The 13,766-nt window shown below is 39.1% G+C and overlaps 1 protein-coding gene across 1 annotated transcript in view; it reads left to right on the forward strand.

Annotated features, from left to right (window-relative positions):
• The first annotated feature begins 393 nt into the window (after positions 1 to 393).
• LOC118818958 (nidogen-1-like) overlaps positions 394 to 13,766 on the forward strand; it is a 58,940-nt gene continuing 45,567 nt past the window's right edge. Inside the window, exon 1 of the mRNA XM_036586529.1 lies at positions 394 to 654. Within this exon, the coding sequence (XP_036442422.1) occupies positions 448 to 654 (207 nt within the window). The 5' untranslated portion in view covers positions 394 to 447. The remainder of the gene's footprint in view (positions 655 to 13,766) is intronic.

Raw genomic sequence — 13,766 nt, forward strand, 5'->3', positions numbered from 1 at the left:
GATGTAAAACAAGCACATCCACTTTTGTACTGGGTTGCCATGTAGATAAATGAATAGTTAAATAAGTAATTTTCGATTGTTATCCTTATTATTTGTATTATCGATGATGCTATTAATATCTTTGGTTAGTTAACCACAATTCAGGCATTTTTTAAACGTTTACCCTCAAATTTACACTTCTATCAGACGCGAAGTTGAACGTGTCAAAGATGAAACTGATGAATTACAGAACTGTCGGTGAAATTTGATCATCGGATTTTACGGTACGCAACTAGCGGAGGAACGCTCTGTCCTCGCGCAGGAGGCGGAGCCTGGCGATGCTACAGCCAATCACACCGTAGCGTGTTGAGTGAAAGCAGTAAGGCCCCTTGACTCCGCCCTCCGGAGTTTCCTCCTGGAGGGGAGCGGTGGACGTCCACATGCCCGTAGAGCCGCACAGCCGCAGCCATGGCCGGTGTTTCTCGTCCCTGCCCGGCTGTGTTTGGGGTGCTCCTCGTTTTAGCCGTGACTGTGAACTGTCTCAGCCGGAGCGACCTGCTGGACTACGGAGTTCAGTTCGGCGACCAGCTTCTGGACTCCGGGACGGACGTAACTCAAAAAATCACCCTGGACCAGCTTGTGTTCTTCTTCGATGGAGAGTTCGACACAGTTTACGTGAGTTTTCTGGAGTTTTTTTTGTTTCAGAATTTAAAGTGTGTACGTTGTTGAAGATATGTTCGGTTTTAGTTTTCGCTCCTTAAAGCTCTTGTTTTTAGTTTTCAAAGTGTCGCTTTTTCGTTTTTTTTTTCATTCATTCATGTCACTTACTGATAGTTTCCAAAAAAGTGGACGCTGTTAAGTAGCCTAAAGGGGAACCCCACCTATTTTTTTGCATAATTAAATGGTCGAGATGTAAACAGAGTCGTTCAGAGTGGTTTGGTGTGAAATGCTCCGTTCTAGAGAAACTTACCGAGTCAGAATTGTTCACAGTGATCGCAGGGCTGTTTGTTTATGGCACAGAATCATAATCACGATTATTTTGGTCAATATTGAGATCACACGATTACACACTGACTTTGGAAAAGTCATGCATTTATTGCACTTCTTAACAGATTGAATTTCAGTTGATTAAACTAATTGTTTGTATGGCCTTGTGGTGCAGACGCCACCATATAACAAATCCTAAACAATATTTGTAGTTGTTCCTCACTGGATTCTTCAAACCCAAAGTGTTCCCGAACACATGAATTGGTTCTACTTTTATTGTTGACCAAAGACTCTTTCTGTCATCTTGGCTTGAGCTCAATTAAAAATATGCCACATCCTGACTGAAAGTGAGTTTTAGGGAGGGGCTGTAAAGGGACGGGGTGTGCTGGATTTATAGCACAAGACATTGTGAAACAGAATGTTGCACAGTAATTGTTTAATCTTGTTTTTATGTATGCTGGAAGCCAAAGCCGTCAGTGGTGGTGGTCTTAGAAACCAGATGTCTCATGTTAAATGATTATAAAAACTCCTCCACAGAAAGTTATTACATGAAACGGGTCAGCCTGATGTCAGAACACTCGACTGTCTCAATGAGTGAATTATATAGAAGTTTTAAAAGTTTGGTGGCCTTCCCCTTTGAGATAATTACATAATAAGTGCACTCCTTAGCCAGTGTATTGAATTCAGTAGTGATGGAGAGGATTAGTTGTGTTTACAGTGTCTTTAAAATTTCACAGAGCTGTATGTTCATTCATGCAGTGTAAAAGCAGAGTTTGCTCTGCTTCATGGAGTGGATTCATTGAGCAGGCCTGAAGATCTGGGCTGGTTTTAGAACATATTACGTACTGAAGGAGTTTGCGTGTGAAACCCTGATACCTGCTATCAGTCCGTGCAGGAATCTGCAGCTCTCAATTACTTTCACATGTGCATTGATCAAAGGAAGAAAATGTGCTTTGTGGCCACGTACGATATCTCAGCCCACAGGTTTTTTCTGCAGCTCCAGCTGTTCGTGGATTGGTTGTCATCTGCTGTATGCATCATGTGCATTACATGCATTATAGTCCTCTGTAATCTCTTGAGTTAGTTGCCTTTGATTGTAAATGTAATGTTTGCAGAATTGAAAGACAAATGTTGCAGGACGTGCAGCAATAAATGATTCGTTATCGTGATAAACTTCATCACAGTACCCTTTTCTGGGTATAATATAGGTATGGTCAGTACTCCTAGAGCTCTAAATTTAGCGTTTAGGCCAGTTATAAAGAGCCTGTAAATAACAATAACAAGCAGTGTAGAGTAGATCATCATATTTGTAGTTATATACATCCTTTTTTAAAGGTGAATTCCACGATTTTTAAAAAAATTCTGCATAATGCAATTTTTGAGATGTAAACAAACATCGCTGTTGTCGGAAAAATCTCCAAAATGATAACTTTACAGGAAAAGGAAAAAACCTTCTTTACTTTTAACATATATGTATATGTAGATGGATAGATAGATAGTTTAGCCCAAAGCCTTGTTATAAAACTGTCATAAAACAATGTCTCAGGCATAAGGAAGTGTATTTATAACTATTTCATGTAATAACTTTCTGTAAGGGAACTTTTAGAGACATGAAATTCAGACGTCTGGTTCCTATCACCACCACTGTGAACAATTCTGCATTTCACACCAAACCTCTCTGAATGACTTTGCTTACATCCTAATGATGTAATTACACAGAACTTTTGAAAAGCTGGTGGAATTTCCCTTTAAATGTGACACTGTCGTTTTGTGGGTGAATTTTGTCTGTTCTGACTTGTCCACAAAGCTCAAAGAAACGACATGTTGTTATAAATGTATTATGAAAACGTATCACTCTCTCTTAGAAAGACTGGGAAGGTTGTACCACGTGCTTTGTTAATGCATTACATGATACAGCCATATGCTCTCTCTCTCTCTTTCTCTCTCTCTCTCTCTCTCTCTCTGCTTTAAAAATGTCGTTTGAAAAGGTAAAAAAAAGTCCAGCAAGACAGACCTAAATATTTATTCTCTGTGCCAGCCGTAGATGGAGTCATTAGTCACTGGAGCGATTTCAGCACAGCTGAGGCTTTATGGAACAAGACCCTTTTCCCACCCCTCTTTTCCGGCTTGTACTGCCAGACTTCTATGAACGAGATTTGTATTTACATTGCTGATGATTTACTGCCATTGACTGCTGTCTGATCAGCCTTCTTTTACAAACAGCACTTGGACTCCTGCTTTATTCCCTCCTCCTGCTTTGTTCTCTCCTCCTGCTTTGTTCACTCCACTAGTGCAAATACACAAAACATTAACCCCAGCCCCCCAGAGTCTGATCTTCACTCTTAAAGAACTTACTCACTGTGATTGATTGGACCAAAAAGACAGAGAGGACACGAAGTGTGTGAGTGGCCCTGCTTAGCCTCCATTGTTGGGTCCTGTGTGTGGAGAGCCTGATCATGCAAATTAGATGAAGTGTTGTGGAGATTAAGCAGGACTCCTCTCACCTTTGCTTGTCATTTATCTCCCTCCACAGGCAGTAATGCTGTAGGACTAACCTCTACTAAGTGTGTTGAGATGATCCTTTTTATTAGGGCTGCATGATAAGAACAAAATACGCGTATTGGGATTAGGGATGCGCCAACATGGGAACTGTGGGCTGATGGCCGTACAAAAACATTGATTAAATACTACGTGTATCTGGATTAGCAATGCATATATATATAGTATCAAAAAGTGTTCTTCTATTGTTTTGATGTCAAGCTTTTCAAAAAGCCATCTACAGCACTTTCTCCATCAATCTGAAGAACGCTTTCATGATGCATTTCATGCAAAGAACCATCTTTTTAAGGGTTTATATAAATTACAGAAAAAAACAGTTACAGCTGCTGGGTCTTAAACCCAGGGAGGGAAGGTGAAAATCAGAGAGCCTCTAACATAACATGGTGTTTGCCTTTGGATCCTGAAGAATCGTTTCAGAATTTACTTGCAAACTTGGACCATAACAGCTTTTGTAGCGTACAGGTTTGCTAATATCAGGAGCATCTAGTTTGTCAAACTGTGAATATAGATTTGCAGTATTTGAGTATTTTGATATGATCATAAGATCACAGAAAGCATTCTGTTTTTCAATTTCTTGGTTTAATAATTTGGAAAATCCTTTGGTATCGATGCAGTGCTGCTAGAAGTAGGCTAAGTAGACTAGGAAAGCAAATCTGATGTGATAACTCAGATTTGCCTTATAGACATTTGATGACCCTAGTAGAGCTGTTACAATAACTCAAACATGATTACTAATTTTTTGAAAATATGCAAAATCTTATGCATTTTAGGTTTAATGAGGATAAGAAAGGGTTACTAATTTACATTTCTCTAATCTTTTTTTTCCAATTTTTGAATCTTTGAATGGCTCTGAATTTGTCCGGTTCGGTCTATTTTCATTGTTTGGCCTGTTTTAAAAACTGATTTGTTGATTAATTGTCACAGTAATTGTTAGATTACTTGATTAAGGAGATAATCAGTTGTGTCAGCCCAAGACTGAAGCAAATGTAAAAGGTGTAAAACAGGTGAAGTTACTTACAGTTATGACTACTACTGTGATTCAGTGGGTCGTTGGCTTTGTTGACTCTTTGTACTCTCGGCCTGGTCTCATCTCCCCCACCATCTCTCCTGCTTTGTTGACACAAGCCCCTTCAAATAAAATCTTCCTTTTTTACCGATCCCCCTGCATTCACTGATAGTGGCCTGCATTCCAACGAGTGCTTACACAGCGATATATATTGTCACACAGGACCTTATAGATTGTTAATTAGTCTCAGAAGCTAACAGGTCAGTTCACTGCTGCTCCCAGATACCACGTACTCTGGAAAACCAAACCAAACCAAGAAACTGCAAATGCAAAGATCCAAACTGGATTCACTGAGAGTCTGAGAGTAGGAGCGCTGATCTGGGCTGAGATTTTGCCTTTCATTTGCTATTAGGGACACATTTTTGTGGGCATGGGGGACTTTAATGCTGGCTCTGAGATGCTACATAGATACGGAACAAAGAGTGTTTTTAGCTCTGTCGGGACTCAAGTGCCTTTGTTGTGTGCAGACAGGCGACACCATGCCATGTTGCTGTGTTCTCTGGCTCTCAGTGCATACTTCAACTCTTGCCTGAGGTTGAGACTTTCCTGCATTCATCAGAGTAGATCTATACTAGCTCCAGTTTCCGCCCCCTCTCTAAAGCCTGTATAAGTACTTCTTCCTGTCCCTCTTGAGGCCCATTCAGCTTCATCAAGAGCATTTCCGTTGTTAAGCTAGAGTTCTGAGGGTGCTCGACGTTTGACGCCCAATCTGAATGAAAAAGCGTGTTAAAATCCCTCATATAAGAAGCTTACCTGCTGGCGTCTCTGTGGGTTCAGAAGCTGTACTCAGTTGCCTGCCTAGCACAGATTAAGTGTAATGTGGGGCAGCATGAATGGAACATTTTTTCCACATTAGGCTTCATATTTAGGGTTTATTCAAACATTTCTGAACCTCTTGACTGTTTAATGCCTCCATGATGTAACAGTAATGAGTAACATTTTTGTAAGAACAAAGATGCTGTCAGTTTCATAAAAAGCCTCTAAAATTCTAAGTGCATAGGAGAATATTTTTCCAGATGTAGTCAAGCAGCCAAGGCACGTTTCGCTTCTTTTTTCACTTTTTTCTAAAATACTAGAAGTCAGTAGTCACTCAGATCTTTTCTTTAAATTCAACCTCAAAACGTCTCTCAACCCACTCAAACTAGGGATGCACCAATCCCAGTTTTTCTCTTCCGAATATGATGCCTGAGCTCTGGGTATCAGCCAAACATACAGAGTACCGATCTGGTATCAGTGCTTTTTTAAAAAATGTTATTTAAATACTGTATACCTCACAGTCTCTAACGGGAGGCTATAACTAGAGCAAAACAGTGCTAAAAATAAAAATGAATAAGAATGAAAAACAAGAATGAAGCTTTATTAATATGTTTCTGGATAATGAAACAGCAAAATATAAAGTAAGTATTGCAACATAAGCAGAGATTATAATTCGAGTGTAAACTTTTCAGTGCAGCAATAAAGTTGTAAAATAATTAAAGAAAATGTGAGTTTACCCCCCCAAACTTTAGCTTTACAAAGATTACAGGTTGCTGTGTTACTAGCAGCTGTATCAAGCGTGAAATACTTCCAAATTGTAGATGTTTGTTATTAAAATGAGTTGTGCTGCTTGTCTTGTTGGCTTATTATTCATTTCATATTTCACATTATTCATTATTTAGCCCACATGAAATTGATAATAATATAAATGCATGTGATAGTTTTTCGCTCACAAAGCTGATGCAGTACTTGAAAAGGTTCCTGCATGGCGCTTTTATTCTGACACACTGCAGCACAGAGAAACAACTGTGATGGATTTTACTCTTGATAATTTTGTTTCATTAAACATCATTCATAATTATTACATGTGTGAGTTTTCTGTTCAGAAAGTGTGTTTGATGTTTAGCACGTTTTGGAATAACACGCTTCAAGTGAAGAGCAACCGCGGCTAAGAGATGGTATATGTGTTGGACACGTCTGACCGATATCCGGTTAATTTATTACAGTCCCGATCCGATACTCTGGGTGCATCACCACCACAGACTTCATCCAGGTGTTCATTAAGGTCATGCATGCTTGTTATTGTGGTTTAGAGCACAGCTTGACTTATTATTTGTGATTTCTGTTTATTCGTCCTATAAATAACTGTTAATCTTGAATTTTAATAATAAAAACAGCAGAAATTGCAAACATAATCTTGTATCCATATGTCCACATGAAGGGGAGTTTTGCGGGGGAGTCACCTTTTGTCCAAAATGGATGCCCCTGCTACACTGTGTGGTTTTGTGTTCACACACCGTAAGTCATACTGGGTCCTAAGCCACACTGACGTCTGCGTGACCTTAATGAAGAGCTGGATGCAGTTCGAGCAGACTGAGAAGTTTTAGGAATGCATTTACAGAAAAGACTTGGGTGACTATTGACTTGTAGTGTTTGTTAGCAAGGTTAGACTTGTAGCTCTAGTTCTAAACTGAAGAAGCAAAATTTGGACACCAAACATGTCTGGGCTGGTTAACTAAATCTGGGGTAAGTGGAAAACTGTGAATTACATTTTTTGTGTTTCCTTATATTATGTGATTTTATAAATTGTTTTCATTGTATAAATAGTGATTTCATTGGTCCAACCGCCATGAAATTGTCGTTTTCTTTTTGTTTTAATCTCAGTGCTTGATTACTTACTTACTGTTTGTCTCTTTGCCTTTTCTCTCTTTCCTCTGATCTTTCTGAGCTTCCTCAGGTTGAGGTTGCTTTAGTGAGTGTCTTTGCTGCGGGCCCCTCCAGCTCGCTTTTTCTATCTCCTGCCCTCCCCCGAAGCGGTGTAGATTCACCAGCCCACCTCCACCCAGTGGAGCCTGCAGGGAGGGGTGGGGGGTTTGATTAAAGCAGTCAGGATTGAGTTCCTGTGCGCTCCACTGGGACGGGCAGCAAGGGCATGTCTACGTCTTTAAGTTGTGGTCAGCAAAGACATGTTTGGTTTACTACTATAGCAAAAATGGACAAAAGTAGAGAATAAACAAAATAGGCAAAACTTAGCCTTCAAGATGGATGCTACTACTGTCTTAAGCTCTGCAGTGCACTTTTGTCTGTTATTGAAGCCTTACAGAGAACAGCCCACAGAAATGTACTATGTTCGAAATTTTAGGGACGCACTGATATAGAAGGGCCAATGCAGATTTTAAAAATGTATGAAATCTAGAAGCTGGACTAAATCTTCCTGGATTAGCGTTACAGAGAAATTTAACATTTAGTTCTGGGGGGTTACAAATGCAGTAAAATGAATGAAGTGCAGATATATTAGTGTTTCGGCCCAGCATGGCCTAAACGTTCTGCTCTTCTGGAGTACTATAAATACATCAGCATATTCCTGTAGTCAGAACCAAACCTCGTATCTCCAAAAAGGTAACTTTACAGGAAAAGCAAAAAACCTGCTTTACTTTTAATGTAAGTCAATGGAACCAGACTTTATTCCAAGTCATTTTTGGCTGTTTTCTTTTGGTCTGTTCTTCATGAAATTTACAAACAATGTAAGCATTTTTAACAGCCATTTTCAAATTATGTCCAACACTGAAAAACAACAAAAATTGAGTTACGTTTACGGTTTTCTTCCGACAGCAGCGATATGTTGGTCAAATATATGTCTGTCTGATGCCAATATATACTTTTTGAGCAATGATCTGCCCATACTAATGTGATTCTGATGTCATTGTGCATCCCTACAAAATATGATGTGTATTTATGTCATATATTTGATATAAATCTAATGTAGGACAACATATTGCATTTTATTCCATTTTCATCTGGGAGTGTCTGATGCTTATGCAGTAGAACATAAGTGGGAGTTTCAAAAATAACATCACAGCTTCCTGTGTTTTATTGCTTTTATACTAGAGTATAAAAGGATATCATGATCAGGTTCATTTCACCTTTTTCAATACTTACTAGATTACCCTGAATGTAGTTTTGTTCCAGTCAGTCTATAAAGCATTTCACAGCCCATATGAATTCTGTTCACACACACACATTTTCTAAGCTGCTTATCCTCCTTGGGTGCGGGGGGTGCTGGAGCCTATCCCAACGCTCATTGGACGGAAGGCAGGAAACACCCGGGACAGGTCGCCAGTCCATCACAGGGCAGACAGACAGACATATACATTCTCACACACACACACACAAGCTATTAATCACTGTTGTGACATAAGTCAACACATGATGGTAGTATAGTAAGGAAGTGTTGAAAACCATTCCAGGGGGAATTAGTAGTTAGTAAGTAGTTCTTTGGTCATTACTGACTGTAGTAAACAAAGTAGCAGTCTATTTTGGCTTTATGTTAGAAACTACATAAGCAAGTCTGTTTTAACAACTTGACACAGTTTGACGGAAGTATGTGATGATTTAGGCATATCGTTTACATGATTTTAATTGATTGCTGTAAGTTTCCGTTACTTGTTAGCTACATTAGCCTCAGGGTAAAGAAAAGTAAAGAAGCAAATATATTTTGGCTGATCGACTCCATTTGGGCTAAGGAAGAAATTGTGTAAATTTGTTTTTGACCAAACCATCACTTTAAGTCTCTGTTCTTGCACTCTGGAGTTGTTAGACAATAAATGCTAAAGCTGAGATAATGCCTTATACTGAAAGAGTCTGTGCATCCAGTCTAACATAATATATCATTGACATGTGGGTGTTTGATGGAATGTTCGAGCTCCAGAAGGTGTCTTGGACACATTAGTCATGAGGCTCACACATCTGGGGTAGTTGTACAGAGCTCGTAAAGCAGATGTCCGTCTCTTTTGTCTTTTAACACCTCCCCGTGCCTGTCTGTCCTCCTCCGTAATATAGCATATTGCAGATACTTGTAATATGGGGCTGCTATTCCTAAGGCCATGGTCTAGATTCCTCACATATTTAAAGCTCAGTGAGCAGCAAGGTGGTAGGGATGTTTCGGATTAGTTCTGCTTCACCAACCGGCCCAAGAAGGAATTTTTCCCCCTCTTCCATTTCAAAAGTGTGCTAAGCCTTTAATAGGAGAGTCTGTCTTGTCATTTGCTTCACTAAGGCAGCACAAAGCGTGGCTGCCCCAACATAATCTGCACCAATGACTCACATTCCATAGGTGACTCTTAAGTCAAATGGCTGCATGCTTGCCTTTCATCAGCTGCTTTTGCGCTTCACGCACTTACGCGTGTCATTAGAAGGGTCTCCCTGGTAGAAGAAGACACTCTTAACAGGGTTTATTAGGGTTAGGGACCTTTGGGACTATAATTAGCATCACTTCAGAGTCTCTTACTCTGGCAGCAGGAATAAAAAGTATTTGCTGACTTCATGACAACAAAGAACAATGTGATAAAGTGCATCAATTTAATTTACTATTAATAATTATTCACTAAGTAATTCTCATGTCAAGCAGACGAGCAGCACAGTGGTTTATAATAACCTCCACATTAATACGGAATTCAGTATGTGCAAATTGTATGTGCATGTATAATGATAGCTTCGAACTTGGCCCAGCCAATCCGATTTTAGAACAATTCTGTTTCATAATGATAGAAAATACAAGTGTTTTGTATATTTTATGTGTGCCTAATTTCAGTCAGGAGCCAAAAGGCTTGTTTTAGGGTTCGTTCTTTATGGCCATTGTGGTGTGAAGTCTCCTCCTTGTTCGAGGGTCATTGTGAAGTTGATACTCGCACTAGTTTTTTCATATGTTCTCTAAGAGCTTTTTAGGGTTGACCCAAAAGTATCAGTAGCACTGAGTAGTGGGCTATTCTCGCACTTTGTGCTTGATTCAGTAAGGCCGATACCACTGCCTATACTCTGTTGTGCTGGTATGAAGCCCATGGAGCCCAATAATACTGGCTGATATTAAGCTTGGACAATTAAGTAAGGCAAATGATTATTGTCTGCAGAAATATTGCGATAAACAATATAATCGTGATCCAAACGCAGTTACAAAGTACCACATTCGAACATCAGAGACTTATGCACAGGGTGGGTAATAGAGGTGTAATGATATGCAAATTTCACGTCATGATACAAATTGCTGTTTTTGCATCACAGTACGCTACATTTTTGACACAGAATTAAAAAAGATGCTCACTTAACTTTCTCATTTATTTATTTATTTCTTGATTAATTTATTGGTTGATAATTCCTATATTTTCCCAAAAAACTGGACAAGAGAACACAAAATAAATAACAAATCATAAACAAAAGTGCAAGATGTATATTACATGTTAAATGTGTGTGTTTGGCAAATGTGTTATTATGGCTCATAACAATAGAAGAAAACAAAAACTATGTGGACTTTTAAACAGCTCAGATAAAAAACGTCTTATTCAACTGAAGTTGCATTCTTAGTTGCCAGCTTTTTATTCAGATTCTTCATGTGGCAGTGTGTAACTGCTGCACCATTGAAGGTGGAATGAAAAATTCAATTCAAATAAGAAGGTAACTTCAGCTCTGTCCAAGCTAGGCTAGCCAAACCAGGCCCGACAGCTACGCAGCGGACTGTTGATAGTTATTTTCAGAAGTATAATAGATTGTGTTGAATACAATTATTGAAATCATTCCCATTCACAATGTGTATCACCTCGCGAACCCCATATCAAAAAAATTTATATTCACATATCGTGTATCATGACACCCCTACTGAATAAACATTGACAGCAAATTTAAAACAGGATGCCAAAAACAGTCAAAAGTCGGGCAGCACAGGCTGCCAAATACTGATCATAAATTAAAAGAATACCAAAACCCATAATCTGAAAAACAGTAGAAAGTCTGTTGGGAAAGTTGCCAATAAAGGTTCAAACTCCTGAAGCTGGGATGATCACTCAAACTCTTGCACCACTAGGGTGCATGAATGAACTTTTATATGGAATTATATGTTTATTTTCATTGTAGATTCAAAATCAAATAATTTATGTTCTCGGTATATCCAATTTTTATAGAAATTTATGACAATTTGAAAAAATACTCTTGAAAAAAACTGTATATCCAAAAAAATAGAATAAAAAGGTATAGCTTTGTAATTTCTCATACACATTATTACAATTAGTGACCATATATTAAACACATGGTTTATGTTCTGCATTTTATTCTAACATGCTTTTGACCAATTTACTACATTTTGCAGTAGTTTGCTGGTCAGTATACCTTGTACGGTGTAGCATGTGTGAAACAACCTAAAGGTCCACACTGATTACACAGGAGTGCTTTGGAAGTGGAAGTGATGCAGAAACTGAGTGGAAAACAAAATATGCACTGATCTAGATTCCTCACAACCCACTCACTGCAACCCAGCAGTGGGTCGTGGCCCACACTTTGAAAAACTCTGTTCTAGAGTACTGTGAGCTAAGGTATGTAATACCTAGAATGGTGGTTCTCACCCCAGTCTACAGGGTTCAGTCAGTTCACGTTTTTGCTCTAACCAGGCTCTCCAAACACCAGAACCAGGTATTCAGTGTTCTTAATAGCCTCAGGTAGTAAGCTGTCTATGAGGCCCTGAGGATCAGTATGAGAACCACTGATCTAGAAGAAGCCGCTAGTACCGGCTAATCCTCAAGAGACCAGTACCTGGGATTGGATCAATCACAAAATGGTGATGAGATGCATTAAATTAGACCAAAGGTGTCACCCAACCCTGTTTTTTCTTAATTAACTTTATCGCTGACTGCAACTGTAATCAGAGAGGGGAGGAAACAAAGCTCACACATCCCTGCAATGATACTTTAGCCATTATCTGTGGTTTAACAGCATTCCCTGTGGGTTTCCTTGCTGCAGTTGGCACAGACTTTGGCACAAACTACACTGACACTCACATTAACAGGAAATGATAAAAACAGCTTATCTCACGCTTTTGGCACATACAGCTTCGTAGTTAGAGAGCGCAAGATTACAGGCAAGATCTGCTGCCCTGTTTTATGGGGCGTCAGGTAAACACTTGTTTTGTTTGTGCTTTTTGGACAGGCTACTCATCGTGTGTCCATTTCAACAGAGACAGCTGTTAACATAATGCTTAAAGTCCAAGGATGTGTACACTCATTTTCCAGTGGGACAGCTGACTTCCCTCCACTTAACTTAGCCCACAAATGCCTAAGAGTGTAACTCTGAAGACTAGCTTTACACTGTGAAATTTCATGCAACTTTAGTTGCTTGAAACCCACTTAAAATCTGCAACACATTTGAATTTGTTATTGTAAGGTTAAGAAAACATTTAAGATCATAATGTTTTCAAAAATACCACTTGTTCATAGAACTATTCTTAAGAGTTAAGAAAAACATAAGAGAATTCTCAAGTGATTTGAAGTATAACAGTTTTTCATAACTTTTTCTTAAGAATGATGTTAAGAAAAAAAACACATTTAAGAAGATTATCTTTCATAAGACCCTTACTTGAATCCGGCGCCTGGTTTTTATAGCAGCCAAACAATTGAGCAAAGCAGCAGGTGACAGTCTGTCTGAGGGTTTAGTGTATATATAGATTTGCGTTTCATCTGCATAGCAATGGAACTGGAGGCCTTGCTGTATATGAAAAGTAAAGGGCCAAGAACTGAGCCCTGGGGAACACCATGGGAGAGATGAGAGAGATCAGACCTAAACCTGCCAGTAGAGACAAATTGTTGTCACTAAGATATGATTTAAACCATGTAAGGACAGTGATACCAGTCAAGTTCTCAAGTCTGCTGTGCAGCACTAAAGTTGAAAAGAACAAGTATGTTTAATAAGCCACAGTCAATTGCCATGAATTAAGCATTTGTAACCCTAACAAGCGCAGTTTGAGTGCTGTGGTTAGCTCTGAACCCAGACTGAACCTGCTGAAATAGCTTGTTAAAAGTTAGATGATTCACACACTCAAGCAACTTGCAGTGAAAGGGAAGGTTTGAAATGGGTTGTTAGTTCATAAATTCATCAGGGTTAAGCCCTGGCTTTTTAAGAGTTGAGGGGATTGAAGTCACTTTTAAGTTGGATGAAATCAAACCAGACCTAAGAGAGGCATTGATGACCTCAGTTTTAAGAGGGCAGTGAGAGGGAAGACATGCTTAAACAGTAGGGTGGACATGGGACCCAGGAGACAGGTAGTAGGTCTGGATATGTTAATGTACCTAGCAACAACATTTTTCTGAGCTAAAAGACTGTTGGAGTTTTAAGTAGGTACTATCAATGTTTTTGTTAAAAACATCAAAAACTTACAGCAGAG

Source organism: Colossoma macropomum, unplaced genomic scaffold (assembly GCF_904425465.1).
Source record: "Colossoma macropomum unplaced genomic scaffold, Colossoma_macropomum, whole genome shotgun sequence".
Lineage (NCBI taxonomy): Eukaryota > Metazoa > Chordata > Actinopteri > Characiformes > Serrasalmidae > Colossoma > Colossoma macropomum.